At 36.6% G+C, this 17,265-nt stretch overlaps 2 protein-coding genes across 2 annotated transcripts; one reads left to right on the forward strand and one right to left on the reverse strand.

The window, feature by feature from the left end:
- The first annotated feature begins 9,319 nt into the window (after positions 1 to 9,319).
- On the forward strand, positions 9,320 to 12,234 carry LOC107482502 (4-coumarate:CoA ligase 1-like). Its single transcript, XM_021139647.2, is given in 6 exon segments — positions 9,320 to 10,443; positions 10,939 to 11,137; positions 11,319 to 11,388; positions 11,390 to 11,410; positions 11,492 to 11,597; positions 11,881 to 12,234. Coding segments are annotated over 6 exon segments (1,530 nt in total). The 5' UTR covers positions 9,320 to 9,429; the 3' UTR covers positions 12,001 to 12,234.
- Positions 12,235 to 15,205: 2,971 nt separating this feature from the next.
- Positions 15,206 to 16,829, reverse strand: LOC107482503 (mitogen-activated protein kinase kinase 5). The gene has a single exon (XM_016103029.3). It carries the CDS (start codon positions 16,428 to 16,430, stop codon positions 15,351 to 15,353), a length of 1,080 nt encoding a protein of 359 aa, XP_015958515.1. The 5' UTR covers positions 16,431 to 16,829; the 3' UTR covers positions 15,206 to 15,350.
- Positions 16,830 to 17,265: the final 436 nt, after the last annotated feature.

A 17,265-nucleotide genomic window follows, 5' to 3' on the forward strand; every position in this document is an offset into this window, starting at 1 on the left:
TGTTATCTGCTAGCTATTAACCGCCAAGTCTAATCAAACGTCGCGTCTGTTGGGGTTTTCGCATTTACACGTGGGAGCAGTTACATTGGTAACAGCGCGTTTCTTTAATGATCGCGTCAATTTACCCTTATGCCCCTGGCGTGCTATAAATACTTTTCCCTCTTTAAACGACTTGTTTTTGGCCAGGTCTTTTTTCTAAGACTGGTTGGTACAACTCGTTCTTTCCGAGTTATTTAAGACTTGTAGGCTTTGTATGACTGGTTTTAGCACATCGTGCTTAACCAGAAAACATTTCTTATCCTAATTTTGTACAACTCGTTCAGTTCGAGCTGTTTTGAGGATGCATGACTTGTTTTAATACAAATCACCTTTCTGAAACTTATTCTGATTTCTTACGACTTGTTTTGATACAAATCGTTTATTTCAAAACTCGTAATTATTTTTTTAGTATAACCTCATCTAGCTCGTTCGATGCGAGTAGTTTTAAGGTCTTACGATTTGTTCCATTTCAAATCGTTTAATTAAAACGTGGCTATTTCTTGATCTAATTTCATACAACTCATTTAAATTCGAGCTGTTTTTTAGGACTTCACAACTTGTTTCAAGTACAAATTGTTTATTTTGAGTCCTTTTAAACTATCAGATCATCTTTATAACCATCGGACTTCGTTGCTTTATCCATTATGCCCCTGCTCGAGGTCGAACTTTATGAAGTCGGACTCGAGCTATCAAGCAAAAAGGATTTTCGAATGAAGCCTTTTTTTGTTGAACTCATTCATTCTGGGTTTTCTAGATGACTTGTTTTTTATACAAGTCACTTTTTTGAAGCACAACTCGTTATATATCAAGTTGTTTTGCGCAATTTAAATTACTTAGATCATATGGTTATTTTTTACTCGATTTTGTTCAACTCATGGGCTTGAGTTGTTTTAAATCATCAAGTCGTATTATAACCATTGGACACCAATTTATACCTCGTCGTTTTATCCGAGCGACCATTGAAAAGGCCGGCTCGTGATTTTTGCGCTTTGTCGAGCATAAATTGGCGCCTTAGGTGAAGGGATTATATGCTTATTCCCTCCCCTTTCTAGTTTTTGTCGTCTTTGTGTATGATACAACTTGTTTTATCCAAGTTGTTTTGGAGGATAGTTTTTACGTTTCGATTTTGTTCAAAAACGTTTACAATCCTTCCTTTTTAACTCATTTCTATACGAGTCGTTTGGTTGAAGTGATTCATTTTCATACAAATCACTTTTAAAGCTTTGCTTTTAGATAGACACGACTTGTGCTTAACACAATTTCGTTGAAAATATGGTTGACTGGCATAACTCGTTTAATCCAAGTTATCCTTATGTTGTTGTGAATGCTAGAACGAGTTTTCTTGGAACAACTTGTTTTTGTGAAAGTGTTCCATTTTATACGACTAGGTCGTTTATTTTTAGAACTTGTAGAGATGAGATTGTGGGCTTGAGATTTTGTACGATCCATTTGTTATCCGTGTGGATCGAGTTGTTAGATCGTATTTATGCCTCAAGGGGCATATTTAGTTAAGTTACTTTTGCGACTTGTTCTAAACACAACTTTTTCAACCCGTTTGGCCCGAGTTGTTTCGAGGTGTTTTCTTTCCAATTCGCATATGTAACTTCTTTCCATCAATTGGTTCCTCGTCGCTTCATCCAGGCGATTTCTATATGATCGGCTCGTGATTTTCGTGGTTTATCGAGCTTCAATTGGTGTGTGTTAATTGTAGAAAATCAATTTTCATAAGGAATTGTTTTATCTCCTTATGTTTGAGGTGTGTTGTGACCTGGGTAGTTTTTCACCCTCGAAGTTAGACACTTTGTAGTAGCCCTTTTCTAAGATTTCAGTAATCTTAGAAAAAACCTTTTTGATCTTTGTTTTGAAAAACCTTTTTCTTGGTTGACTGTCCCTTTCTTTAAGTTAAGTTTTCCTTAACAACTCGGGACAGCCTTTTGCCTTAGTGCTTTCAATAGGTTTCCTGATCTCTTTTTGGTATTCCTTATACTCAATTTTTGATTTATTGAGCTCTTATGATTTAGGTTATTTTTGCGATGTGTTTCCTTTTTTCTCGATTTTTCCGACTTGTAAGTTAGATAATTTCCGAGTTTATTACGATCGACTTTTATAACCTCTTTACACCGACCTGTACCTCGTCGTTTTATCCTGACGACCATCTAGGTAGGTTCATGGGATTTTCACGCTTTGTCGAGCTTAAGTCGGCGCGTTTCGTAGAAAGAAAGAAAAACGAGAAGGAATTTATAAGAGATAAAAGATATTTATTTATTTGCGAAGGTACTTTTACTGCTACTAAGGGTTTTTCACTATCTATGATCCCTTAGTCTCTACTATGATGCCTCGTTAAAAACCCTTCTTCAGAAAAAATCCTTTAATTTTTGGGAAAAAATCATGAAGTTGGAAAAAGAGTACATCAGGGAGTAGAGTTCGTTTTTAGTACCTTTTCATGTTACAAGCATGCCACGACCTTGGTAGCTCGGTGTTGTTTAAGTCAGTCACCTTGTAATAACCTTTTCCTAAGATCTCAGTAATCTTGTAGGGTCCTATCCTTTTTGTTGTCAGCTTTCATTCGCCCGAACTCAGTAGCCTGATATTTTTTCTTATCAAGATGAGGTCTTTTGCGGCGAATCTCGTAGCCATCCTTTGTCTCAAGAGCTCTTTCCTTATCTGAGTTTGCTCTCAGGTTTCTGGAAGGGGGTCACGTTCTTCTTTCGTGCTCTAGCATCATTGTAGAATGTTGTCTTTAGTTTTTAATAATTTTGGACTTAGCTTTCATGATAAGCCAGTGCCCCTACTCGAGGTCGAGCTTCATAAAGTCGGACTCGAGTATTCAGTCATGCCATTCTTGAATCTTACTATTTGTTGCTATGTGACTTTTACAAGTTATTTTGGACTCTCTTTTTGGGAGGTCGGATAACTTGTTTTATACTTGTTGTGTCAACTTAGTAAGGTTGGATACTTATCTCTTGGCTTGAGGAGGCATTCTTATAAATCGCCATCCTTTCTCAATTTGTTTTAAACAAATTGTTGTGACGTCGGGTTTACATCCTCTTCGTGTTGATGTTTGATTATGATCACGTTGTCCTTAAGTTATTTGTGCAATTCGTTTTAGGCTTTGCCCCTTGCCAGTTTGATTTAGTACAAGTGGCTTAATGAGGTCGGACCACGATTTGCATTTATAACTTCTTATGCCACTTTGGATCTCATCACTTCAAGTCAGAAAAAGTGTGCATTAAGGAGTAAGGTGCGCTTTCTAGCTGTAGTATCCCTTTTGTTGTAAACATGGCACAATCTAGGTAGATTGTTTTCGAGTAAGTTGAGTATGTTGTAGTAGTTCTTTTTCAAGTCTTAAGTGACTTTGTTGGATCTTTTCATTTTGGTGTTGGCTTTTCTTCGTCCGCTTTTGGCCCGATGTCATTTTGGATCAAGACGAGGTTGTCAGTTGAGAAATTTCTTCGTATGACCTTCTCATGGCCATTTATGCTTGGGATCTGGTTCTCGAAGTTGTACCTCAAGAAAGAAGTCGGACTTTTCTTTGTAAGCTCTTAAAGGAAGTCGGATTTTTATTTGTAGACTTGAATCCTCATAGGAGGTCAAATTATCTTCATAAGCTTGGATCTTTAGAAGAGATCGAATTTTTCTTTCTAAGCTTGGAAAGAGGTCGGAATTTCTTTCTAAGCTTGGAGGTTTTCGACCTCATTGTAGACCCTGATCTTTAAAAGAAGTCAGAATCTCTTTCTGATATTCTTCGAGGTTTTTGACCTCATTGTAGAGTTGATCGTGAAAGAGGTCGGATTTTTTACAGACTCCAAAACGAGGTCGGATTTTTTCCTTGTCGGATCTAAAGAGGTCGGATTCTTCTGAGCAATGAGGTTTTAGACCTCATTGTAGAGTCTAACCTTTAAAAGAGGTCAGACTTTCTTCGTGGGATCTAAAAGAGGTCGGATTTTTTTTGTGAGCTCCAGCTCATCCGACCTTGTTGTAAAGTCTGACCTTTAAAAGAGGTCGGACTTTTCTTCTTGAGCTCTCTAAAAGAGGTCGGATTTTCTTTGGTGAGCTCCCAACTCATCCGACCTTGTTGTAAAGTCTGGCCTTTAAAAAGAGGTTGGACTTTTCTTCATGAGCTCTCTAAAAGAGGTCGGATTTTCTTTGGTGAGCTCCCAACTCATCCGACTTTATTGTAAAGTCTGACCTTTAAAAGAGGTCGGACTTTTATTCGTGAGCTCTCTAAAAGAGGTTAAAGCTAAGCAGTCATTGGAATCATTAAGAGAAGTCATGTACTTATCTTGTTGGGGTCCTATCTAAATGTTAGTAATGAGATCCATTTAGGACAATAGAGAAACATTTTCTTCTTTGATGCTACTAGCTAGGCCATGATTCCATGTAGTCTTGTATCGGTGGGGTCGTATAAAGCAATTATTTCATCTTGTATACATAACATCATCGTATGGTACAAGATGAATACAAGAGTTGTTTGGTTATAATGATTCTTCTTCAATATAGAATGCTTACTTTTTTGTTAAGGTAGAAAACTCCTATTTTCATGATATGTTGTTGGGAGATTTCCTTTTATTATTTTTAGTCTTAATTTTGGATAAGTGTTCATCAAATCAAATTCTATCTTTAAAAACATAACATCATAGGTTTGATTATGCATAGGTGGGATGATGTGAGCGATCATCATTCAAATTCAGTATTTATTAGTTGTTGCCATAAAAAATCGTTCAAATAATACTTCATTAATTACTCTATTTCATAGTCTTATTTTCTTACAAATAACTTTACTACGAGAATAAAAAGAGGATTTGTCTACGGTGGAAAAAGTATAGAGTGGTTCTTTAAGAACCAAGGAGAATATGCCATTTTTGTTGCCGTGGTGATTTTTTACTATATTTTTTTATATTGCATGGATGACTTTTAAGTTAGTTAAATTATAATGAATAGATTAAAAAATGGCCCAATTATACTAGTAATTTTAAGACATAAAATTAGTGAAAGAAAATTTTGGGTTTTTGTGATAAATATGTATATGTATTTAGTAAAATTAATTTATTAAAAAACAATATATATATATATGTAAATAAATATCAAAATCAGTTATTTCTTTTATTTTTTATACTGATAAAAATGAAAGAAAATTGGTATTAATGTTGTTTGCTTTGTTTTGTTTTATTGGTACCAAAAAAATATATAATTAATTCAAAATTTTCAACAAAATTATTAACGAAAGTAAATATTAAATTTGAAACCTTATATTACAAACTATATAATTTATATATATTGAAACAGATTAATAGATAAATTTTAGTAACTACATATATCATGAGTAATACAAATATATTAAAAATATAGTAATTGTTCCGGGGCTTACCTAGAACCGGATGGTGGTTGGGCTTGTCTGAGGCCCAAACGCTGGAGGAGTGTGGTCTCCGACTTGGTTTAGGTCTGAGAACGGCCTCCGAGTTGTGTGTTCCAAGAGATGGGGGGTGGTACCTGCAAAGACACTCCGATGCCTAAGTCAGCATGGGGTTAAGCAGGTTTAGAATGTATTGGAACTTGGTTATACCTGAGGAGTGTCAAGGTATTTATAGTGGTGATCCAATAACCACCGTTGGAGTAGTGCCACCTTTTTAGGTGGATAACCGTCCCTTTATCTAGGGATTGTTGGGATATGGCTTCTAGAAGTGGTTAGAGAGATTTTAGGGGCAGTTACTTATTTGAATAAGTGTTATCTGCCAGCTATTTCTTGAGCCCGACTTCTTTGGAAAGAAGTCTGTGTTGAGTCCGACCTCTTTTAAAGAGGTCGGTGAATAACGAAGGCCAATCTTTGGATTGGGCCTTTTGGTGTATTTGGACCTGGGCCATACCGTTGGGTCAGGGTAGGAACAGTTATTAATTTGATCAATTACATATTCAAAAATAAGATAAAATAAAATTGAATTATGATTTATAATATACAATAAAAATCAAGCTATAAGTTAACAGAACATGATCGAATTTCAATTTTATACAATATAGTAATATGTACGCTTGCTAAACTGATTTTATTTCCAATTTTATTGTAGTGTATTTCTAAACAGTTAAGTAAGAAACTTACCAGGAAAATAACTCTCATTATATAGTTTTTAGAGAAAATTATCATAAAGGACCATTCACACATATTAATTATTCAAAAAAGGACTAATTAAACTAAAATTTTTATACAACACCTAATAAAATTTATTTAAGAATAAGAAAATACAAAATTTATAAAATGACTCATAATATTCTTTAATATTATTATTCTTTTTTATTGTAATTAAGATTTTTTACCACCGTTATATTTAGCACTTCTAATCCAATTTTTACAAAATCTCTCTTTTTGATTATCAAAAGAGTTGTAACAAGGAAATTATGGCCAAGAGTCTGTGTTCACATATATAGCTATAATTGATTTTGGATTAACTAATTCCATCAATCTAAAATATTATTAGTTGGGAAGCTAGTCTATGTAAGTAGTTGTCGTCTTGTCCATGACAAATGAATTTTTTAAATGAAAAATTTATAGAATGTTGCTAACCTTTTATCGAGTTTAATTAGGAGTCAATTTTTTTAATCTTACTTTTTTAAAATTTAAATTTTAACTTCTAAAATTTAGATCTTAATTTTAAAAAATTTCAAATCTTTTAAAAAATTAGAATTAAAATAATAAATTTAATTATAAAAAAATTATTGATGTTAGATAATAAAATGTTAATTTTCTAGATTTATTCATTATTTATGTATTTGTGAAAGACTTCTCCCAATAAATAAAACTCAGAAAAATAACGATGAGATTACAAATAAGTTGAAAGGTTCATCCAATTCATGATGATAGGATAAAATAAATCGGGTTCATGAATTACAAATATAATAAAAAGATTATAAAATAGTGAAATTATGAATTTAAGAACTTAATTTTAAAAAGGTGAAATATGATAGATGAGAGAAAAATATTATATTAAAAAATAATATTGTCACTTAATAAAAAATAACATGATCTTTCTCTTTAAATAAAACTTATTATGGTCATTATTAATAATTTTAGTATATTTGATCTCTCTTTATAATTAATCTTTACTCATAGTCCTTACTATTAATTCTCCCTAGTTTTTAACATATATACAAAGGATGAGAAAGGAACCGTAAATATATATATCGAAATTTTAGGCCAATGTCTCCTTTCTAATAATTAAAGTGCATAATAAACAATTACTATGCATGGATTTGGTGTGCGTGGGTTCGCATACATAATCATTGGGATGAAGAAGATTCATAGGAATGTCAGAGCACTATGGAAGATTGGCATAAGCCCCTCACCTTCCATCATTAAGCAATTGTACAAATATACATAAAGGTTTGAATTGTCAACTTAATTATTGTTTTCTTTTCCGAAATATTCTTCTAAAGAAAATGAATTATTGGCCACTTTTTGGGCAATAACTTTTCCTTCACTGTTAAGATATAAATCGTTGGTACATCAGTACATGAATTGATATATATAACAACAAAGAAGCAAAAAGATGACGACACTAACTCATCATAGCAAACATTAAATTCTTCTTCAACAATCAACTTAGTTGATTGAGTGATCAATTCACTCGTCTGCTTAATCAGGTGTTACAAGAGTTTAAATTCCGCCTTATATATACAATAAATTTAAATAAAATTCAGATCCAAGTAAATAATTTCAGCAATTCATGTTAGAAGATCAATGACACTTGACCGACTTGCTTTAGCAATTTGAGAAGAAACCAAGATGAAGGCGTCGAGTCGAGGCTATCAGTCTCACAAACAATCAAAGGATAAGAACTTTGGATTAGTGCTTTTCCGTGCTTTGTTTAGAACTATTTAAAGTAATTAGACCAAGAAAAGCAAGAACTAATGTAAAGTAAGACTAACTGTATAGATTCTTATCTTTTCTTTTGTTGTTAGGTTCAACAATACATCATCAAGTATCCGGGATCTTCACATTCTTGATGATAGTAAGAGTGTATATGTGAACTTATTATATGAAAGAATCCAGAAATTAATTCCTTAAGAGATATATAACGCATCCAATGCAAAAATCATAGATGTAGATTCCAAGGATATAGCAATAAGCTTAGAAGCATCAAATGAAATTCAAACCATCTAGATCAGATCTGTGTGACGATATGACCAAATAAGTCATCAATGGCCATTATTAATTTAATTACATTAATTACATGTGTTGCGTTTCATTGACGTGTGAAGCACCATAAGCTAAGTTACTTCAACTACTAAAGAATTTGAGTTGGTGGCCATCAATAGCTAACTTCATCATCCTACTCCTTCTTCAATTATCTCACTTGCATCACACTTTAAATTTTGACTAAGTTTGTTTTATTCCATAATAAGCAAAAGCAGGGATGCAATTATCTCTTCTTTTCCTTCTTTTTTTTGGAACTTACAGTTATCTCATTTGATTGTAACTGCTTCAACAGAATCAAATCGAAAGAATTGAAGATGGCTAAATAGGCTCCAACACGAAAGAGAAACAAGTTACAGTCCAGTAAAGGCCTGGTAATGAAATGATTCATGAGAAGCGTAGTGGGTAAGAGTGATTTGTGGGCCTGTTCAAGGTTGAATGGGCTGAAGTTCGTAAAGCCTTATTTGTTTTTGGGGCAATACCTTCAAAACCATGTTAAATGATTGCTGATATCGTCATAGTGAGGTAGCTTCCACATGGCCAATAATGTTGGGGTGCGGTAGGTTCATATGCCAAAAACAATTTTTTTTTTTTAAAAAATAAAGAAATAAAAAATGATGGGTGCGGTAGGTGAATGGGAGTTGACAGTTGACAATCTAAATTGGGAGAAATTGGGACTCCAATCCATTTTATGGTCATCCTAGCAAATCATGTTGTATGAGAAGAGAAAATGTGGTATCCTTTATTGATTCTTAAATTTGGTCGAAAAAAGAAATAAATGATGCTCGTTCAATTAAAAAGGCAGCACAGACCAAAATGAGGCATTAATTCAAGACTCGAGTGTAAGAGAAAACACTGATTTCATTAAAAATGAAAACAATTGTAGTAATAAAATAATAAAAAAAAGATATGAAGAGGAGTGTAGGGCAAAGAGAAAAGGACTAATCTCACCAACCCCTCCGTTTACTTGCAACCAAACGGTAGGAATTATTTGTCGTTTCAATTTTATTTTGTTTTCCTTTCCCCCCTTAATCTCCATTTTATCCCTTCACCAACCCCCGCCCTTTAACCAATCCATCATCATCATTTTTAATTAATCACTGTCATGTTTGGTGCATCTTATTACAAATAAATACACTCATCACCCTCCCCATTCTGCTCAGCAGAGATCAGAACCGTTCCTATCTTTCTCTGCCTTTAATATTATGGCTATTGGCAAAGAAACGATGCAACAACAACACAAGAAGGAGGAGGAGGAATTCATCTTCAAGTCCAGCCTTCCAGACATCTACATCCCCAACCACCTTCCCCTCCATTCCTACATCTTCCAGAACCTTCCGGACTTCGCCACGCGTCCCTGCCTCATCAACGCCCCAACCGGACAAGTTTTCACCTACTCCGACGTCGACCTCAAGGCCAGAAGAGTCGCCTCAGGCCTCCACAAACACGGAATCCGCCAAGGTGACGTCATCATGATCCTGCTCCCAAACTGCCCTCAATTCGTCTTCTCCTTCCTAGGCGCATCGTTCCGCGGCGCCATCGCCACCGCCGCCAACCCGTTCTTCACGGCCGCCGAGATAGCCAAGCAGGCCAAGGCCTCCAACGCCAGGCTGCTGGTAACGCAGTCCAGTTACTACGACAAGGTGAAGGACCTCCACGGCCACCTCAGCCTGGTGTTCGTGGACACTCCCCCGGAGGGGCACCTGCATTTCTCGGAGCTGGAAGAGGCCGACGAGGAAGACATCCCGGAGGTGAAGATCAGCCCGGAGGACGTGGTGGCGCTGCCGTACTCGTCGGGAACAACGGGACTGCCGAAAGGTGTGATGCTGAGTCACAGGGGGTTGGTGACGAGCGTGGGGCAGCAAGTGGACGGAGAGAACCCAAACCTTTACTATCACAGCGAGGATGTGATCATGTGCGTGCTCCCCATGTTCCACATATACTCCCTCAACTCCGTCCTGCTCTGCGGCCTCAGGGCCAAGGCTGCCATCGTCTTGATGCCCAAATTCGAGATCACTGCCTTCCTCGCCTTGGTGCAGAAGCATCGGGTCACCATATGCCCCGTCGTGCCTCCCATCATTCTCGCCATTGCAAAGTGCCCGGATCTCCACAACTACGACCTTTCTTCCATCCGAGTCCTTAAATCCGGCGGCGCTCCCCTCGCCAAGGACCTTGAAGACACCGTCCGCCTCAAATTCCCCAACGCCAAGCTTGGGCAGGTATTCTTTTTATTTTCATTAAAAATATATTTGTTTGTTATTATGGAGTTCTTAATCTCTATATATTATTATTCAGATCTGACCCTCATCAAATATATTTGGGAAGGGATATTCCTTTCATAACTCGTATTCATTTTTCTATTTTGCTGGACCCGGCTCCTCGACACACAAATCTTATGAAAACAAATATATAAAATAATTAATTCTTTTTAGTTCAAAACGAAAAAAAGTCATTAAATTTGCCATAAATAAATATGAATGGTACTAATTTATTTGTGGCTAGGAAAAATCAAACATATATTCTGTCTTCTTTCGGAAACAATGGTTCAGGTTGGGTGTTGTCTGTTTTACTTTCACTGCATCTCCATTTAGCTAAAATGTACGGTTGACATGTGGCACGTAATTTAAAGCATTAAAAAACATGTTTCTTACTTTGAATTTCAAATTTCAATTTCTTAGTACAAGAGCTTAAAGCGATACAAATGAATGCAACAGGGATATGGGATGACAGAGGCTGGTCCAGTGTTAACGATGTGCTTAACATTCGCCAAAGAAGCCATAGATGGAAAACCAGGTGCATGTGGCACCGTCGTCAGAAACGCTGAGTTGAAGATTGTTGATCCTGAAACCGAAAAATCTCTCCCGAGAAATCAACCGGGTGAAATTTGTATTAGGGGCCACCAGATCATGAAAGGTACTTGCTACCTAATTGATGCTTTTCTATATACCACACTTTTTTCGTGGTATCACTTGCCAATACATTTATACTGATTTGTTTTTTTTGGAATAATAAAATATGCAATACGTGGTGGTTGGTGGGTTGACATTTGAGTGATTTGACAGTAATAATAGAGATGTGAATGGTGTATGTGTAGGTTATCTAAACGATCCAGAGGCAACAGAGAGAACAATTGACAAGGAAGGGTGGTTGCACACGGGTGACATCTTCTGATGTTGCTGTTGTCCCGTAAGTACTCAGTCATGTTTGTATTTTTTCAACTTTGAATTTTCATTTTCAATAACATAATATATGTTGCGTGCATTGCAGGATGAAAGATGAAGCGGCCGGTGAGGTGCCAGTTGCATTTGTCGTGAGAGCAAATGGTCACAGTGACACAACTGAGGATGAGATTAAGCAATTCGTTTCCAAACAGGTCAATATCTATCAAGGTGGAAACACAGCTAAAGTCGACTTTATTTGAAGTTAATAACTAAGAGCCGTTAGATGATTTGACTTCACTGATTTAACTAAATTTTCATCTAACGGCTCTCAGTTATTAACTTCACAAGAAGTCGACTGCACCTAAGTTTTCACTATCTATCAGTCATTTTCATTTACATTTAGGACACATGGAAATTGTTAGCGCACCGACCCTTGACAAAATTAGATGTAAACCATATATTTATTCGTGTGTCTAACAACTTCATTGGTGGCAGGTGGTGTTTTACAAGAGAATTAACCGAGTTTTCTTCGTTGATGCCATTCCCAAGTCACCCTCCGGCAAAATATTACGAAAGGATCTAAGGGCAAGGCTCGCACTACCTCTTCCAAATTGAATTCGTTAATATTACCATTTCCATAATACAATAAATATTACACAAATTTGTATTATATTCCATATTTACATACCATGGCTTGGCTCCCCGCTTAAGCTTCAATTATCTTCTAACTGAAGAAAACAGCAGACGCCAGGCTTCAGCCTTTAGACCAAGCATTAGCATACGTGTGGTATCATATCAGCCATGTATAACTAATTAATGTGAGGTGAGACGTGTTCTTTTTATGTCCAATACTTTTTAGAACAATCAAGCGCAATGTTTTATTCAATCAAAGGCTTTCTCTTCCCCCTTTTTTTTAAAAAAAAATATAAACCTGGCTTTACATATTATATCTTAATGGTATCAACTATGATAGCTTTAAAAAAAAAACAAACACACGAAACAAAAAACAAAACTAAGAGTTGCTGAACATTTTGTTTCTACTGAGTACTGATGATATCTTCAGAAAAATAACCCGTCAAGAACTTCGTTTAACAATTGCATACATTCCGACCAAAAAACAGTTGTATCTAAAGCCTATCTTTAATTAAGCTGATTGCGAAAACTTCCTTCTATGTTCAATTGGATCTTGTCATTAGGGGAATCCAGTGGGCATTTGTTATTTGAAATTTTGTCAACGCTAATCACCTAAAACATTTCAACAGTGAGCCAACGAATCGTTGAAACCCACAAGGACAAAGGCCTACAAGCCTGTGTAAAATAAAAACAGAAGATCTGGAAAAGGGTCTTGACCAAAAACACTAAAATAAAGATGTATGCTGGAAAGTTGTTAAAAAAGAATATCATTACAAGACATTAAGAAACAGAGATACAAAATTTTATGTTTTGGTATTTTATTTGATAATAAATTATAATAAATTATGAAAATATAATTTATTTTTATTTTTTTATTCAAAAAAATTGAGAAAAAAATATAATGAAAAAAATATAACTATAAAAAATTAACAAAAATAATAAAAGAAGAAATAAAAAATAAGTTGTATCCTTTGTTAGAATTTCAATATCCTTCCTGAATTGATACAAAATACACTAATTCAATATCTCTGAATACAATGTCTGTGTCCATGTTTCATCTGTTAAATACGATTTTATATCTCTATATCTTTATAAACAAACACATCCTAACCATCCAAAACTAAAAACAAAAAGCAATTCAAGTATTCAACACCAAGTGCCTCTAATAACCTAAATAGTAAATAAAAAAAATAGACTGCCTCTAATAACCTAAATAGTAAATAGTTTACTTTGTGTTGAGTAGCAAATAGACTGCCTCTAATAACCAGACTGTTGGAGCGTTTCTGGCAAATTTAGGTGCAGAATGTTGGGTGTATGTCTATGGCATAAGTGTTGAGCGCATTTTAACTCATATACCTTCACACTTTTCTTTCAGCTTTGAGAAGTAAGGTGTGACGCTTAAGTCACCTTTTGCTATCTCAAAAAGGGCACATGTCTCTGGTAATTGATAGAATCAAGTATTTATGCTCTAAAGTCTATTTCATTTCATTACTCATTGAAAATTTGGTGTAACAAAGGGAAAGTACATTTGTGTTGGCAAATGTAGGATTCCCTCTTCTCTATTCTGGGAAAGGATCCATAAATGAATTGCAACTTATTCTTGGATTTAAGGAGAGCCACAATTCGATTGAGAGTTACACAAAATAAGTGTATCCATACAATAACTTTTGGTGAAAGCATATAACACTATTAACACTTCCCATTCATTATTACATTCAAACTCTATTAACAATTCACAATTTAGCAACTCAATAATTCGTTCTTTCGTTTAGGAGCTAAAATTCTTTAACAGCATTCATCAATTAATAAAGAGCTGAAAACAACATCTATTTAATGGGCAAATTTCTTGAACACCAGATCCTATTTATTAAGTAGCTCTTCCTAGCGACACCCTGCATAAATTTCTGCAACATTTTTTTAGTAAATTTAGCTAGTTATATATCTTCCCATGCATGATACTGATACACCATCGTTATAGTTAATTGATGATTAGCGAAAAATCAAAACCATATACACGTACCAACATTTCTCAGCAATATTAGCTACTTACATATGTAGAATACAGTTAACTGGCTGCCAAAATTGTCAAAGCACCTTATGCTCTCTATAGACTACAGGTACAAGATAAATGTAATTCTTTTGTACTAACTAGAAAGAATTTGGATTCTCAAAAGTTGTATTGTCCCTTTAAAGAAAAAAGTACACCATTAATCACCGTTGAATTAAGATAGTAGAACTCCCGGATAATAAATATTACAAATTGAAAGGTGATTAAAACATCACTTTATCACTTTACTAGCCTTGTCACTTTATAGTTTATAGGATCTTTTTTCAACCGGGAAAAATGCTAATTTATTTTTTGCATCTATCTGGGTATATAGTTAACTGGTTGGCAAAATAGTAAAAGCACCTCATGCTGCCTACATGCCCTCATTAATAACCACAATATCTCAAATTTATGTCGCTGCAAAGTGACTTCTCCAGAGTCCTGATATTCTACTCACTGACCTAGTGTGATAATTTGAATGAGATTCGAATAATACTTTATGAGGCAACCAAGTGTAATTTCGGGGGTTGGGTGTTGTGGTGACTTACGAGGTTGACCGTAAAAAAGTTTGAATGATCCGCAGTTATCCCTTTGGTGGGTGAAGTTCTCACCTTGTTAACAAGACAGGTTTGACCGCTTTGGTACAATATGAAGCAGGGTGATGGTGGTATGATACGGGGCCATGAAAGTCACTTTGGTTCAAATGTGATATGAAAGAAAGATATAACGTTATATTTTTCCCCTTTTAATGGAAATGAAGCCCCTGCCTTCCACGGTTCCACCCACCCACTCCTCACCCGCAAACGGTTCCTCCATTTTGAGCAATTACCGGATATAGATAGTACTGTAATCGCCATCCTTCAGAATTAGAATACGCAAATGGAACCAATGCACTACACAAAGCGAGTCTCATACTCCTACAACTTAATATTCCAGTCCTTTTAACCCACTAATCATATATTCCTTTTTCAAAGGCAGTAATAATCCATGAGTAAATGAAATTTTGTTCCTTCTCTAGTTCGAAATCAAAATGGTGCATGTAAGAAAATGAAAGTCGAAAACGAGGGTGTATAGGTGAGTGAGCAAATCCATAATGAAATGCAAATAGTGTAGCTAAGCGTGCTAAGTGCTAACACACAATGGAAAGAAAAAGGCCGTCCAATATATGGATTCTTCGATTAATCCCATATTGTCATCCAAAAAATACAGAAAAGAAAAGTCATTGATTGATATGATATGACAGAAAGAGAAATACAAAAGAGAAAAGGGGAGGGGATTAAGATTACTAGGAAGGGAGGGGTCTGGGGGGAGGAGGGAGCAGCTGATGGAGATTGTGAGAAATCTGAGTCTGCTGCTGGACGCCATGCGTAATGAACGGGTGTGAGAGCAGCCTCGAAGCAGTCCACCTTCTAGAAGGATCCCTTTGCAGGCACCGCGACACGAAATCCCTAAAATCAGGCGACGCCGTGTGCGGCGCCTCTGGTGGCTGAGACATACAAATCGCGCACATCAAGCTGGCCCAGTCGCCCTGCCTCCCAACCGCGAAGGGGAACCTCCCCATGTAGAACTCCAAAATGCTCACCCCCAGGCTCCATATGTCTCCGGCGTAGGCGTCGTACTGTCCGTCATTGATGTCCGTGTTGATCCTCTCCGGTGACATGTACGCGATCGTCCCCACCGACGAGTTGCAGGGATCCATCGTCTGGTTCAGGATCCTCCCAACGCCAAAGTCAGCGATCTTCACCTGCCTCCGTGAGTTGACCAGCAGGTTCGACGGCTTGATGTCGCGGTGCACGATGTGGCGGCGGTGCAGGTAGGCCAGCCCCCTCAGGATCTGGCGAGCCAGATCCGCCAGGTGATTCTCCTGAGGGATGTGTTTCCCTTCCAAGGAGCCTTCGTCCATGAACTCCAGAAGCACCTGGATCTCACCGTTGTGGTCGTACATGTCGTGGCACTTCACCACGTTCGGATCGTCCACATCCCGGAGGATCTGGATCTCGCGGTGGATCTGCCGACGCACCGAATCCTCGTGGTGACCGTAGATCACCTTCAGGGCATAAACGCGGTTCGTCGTGCGGTGGAGGACCTTGTAGACGGTGCCGCCGCTGCCGCTCCCGATGCGGTTCAGGCGCTCCAGCTCGGAGAAGGGGATGATCTGGTGGCCGCTAGGTCCGGAGCTGGGGGCGGAGGTAGGAGGGAGTGGGAGGGGCACGGCGAGGTTGGTGTCCCGCTGCGGAAGCGGCAGGGTGAGGTCCTTGCGGCGGCGGCGGTCCCTGCTGTTGTTGTTGTTGTTGATTTGGTGGTGGTGATGGTTGTTGATGGCGTTGGGCGGTGGAGATTGACTGGGCCTCATCTCAGATATCATATATGAATCAATTGATTTTTTTCCTTTTGTTCTGCGTATCTATCTCTTCGGGCTACCAACAAGATCACAAGTTATCATAGCGTCTTCATGTTGTTGTCAAATCCATCCCATGAACACAACAACTCGAAGACTATTATTAGAGGAGAAGCTTCTAGGAACTGGATGAACAAGGGGATTTGTTTTGCAATTGTTTGCTGGAAAGAAAGAAATAAAGTAAACTATTAAAATATAACAAAAATTAAAAGGGCGGAAGAAAAAAGGATTTTATTTTTTGTTTGTGTGGAAAATTATATAGACGACGACGAAGAGGAAAAAAAAAAAGAAAAGGGAATGTGTATTGGGGTCGAGAGAAAGAGAAATGAGATTGATATGAAGGAGAGAAAAGGGGGAATAGGGTGAGGTTGGTATCGAAAGAGAGGAGAGAATCGAGGATTTAAAAGAGAATGGGGTCCATGCGCCACCAGGGCCCGTGTGTAACGTGGACCAATCAGCACTCAGCACCATTCTCGTGGGCCTCAATGCGCGTACAAATGGGAGAGAGAAATATAGAGTTATAGACACTACATTTAACCTGGCTGCTCTCAAGTCTCAACATTTCATTAAAAACTTCTCTCTTTCTTCATTTATTTATGTTTTTATTTTAAGATAAACTATCACATTCTTTCCAATTTTTAAAAATAAAAAATCACTTTTATTTTTAATAACTTCAAAATATTATAAAACACAATAAAAATAATTAAAAAAATTATAAGTAACAAATAATATATATTTAAAAAGGTACTTATACATTTAGTTAAAAATTTTATAAGAATATTTAATAAATATTTTAAAAATA

This window comes from Arachis duranensis, chromosome 4, assembly GCF_000817695.3.
Source record: "Arachis duranensis cultivar V14167 chromosome 4, aradu.V14167.gnm2.J7QH, whole genome shotgun sequence".
Lineage (NCBI taxonomy): Eukaryota > Viridiplantae > Streptophyta > Magnoliopsida > Fabales > Fabaceae > Arachis > Arachis duranensis.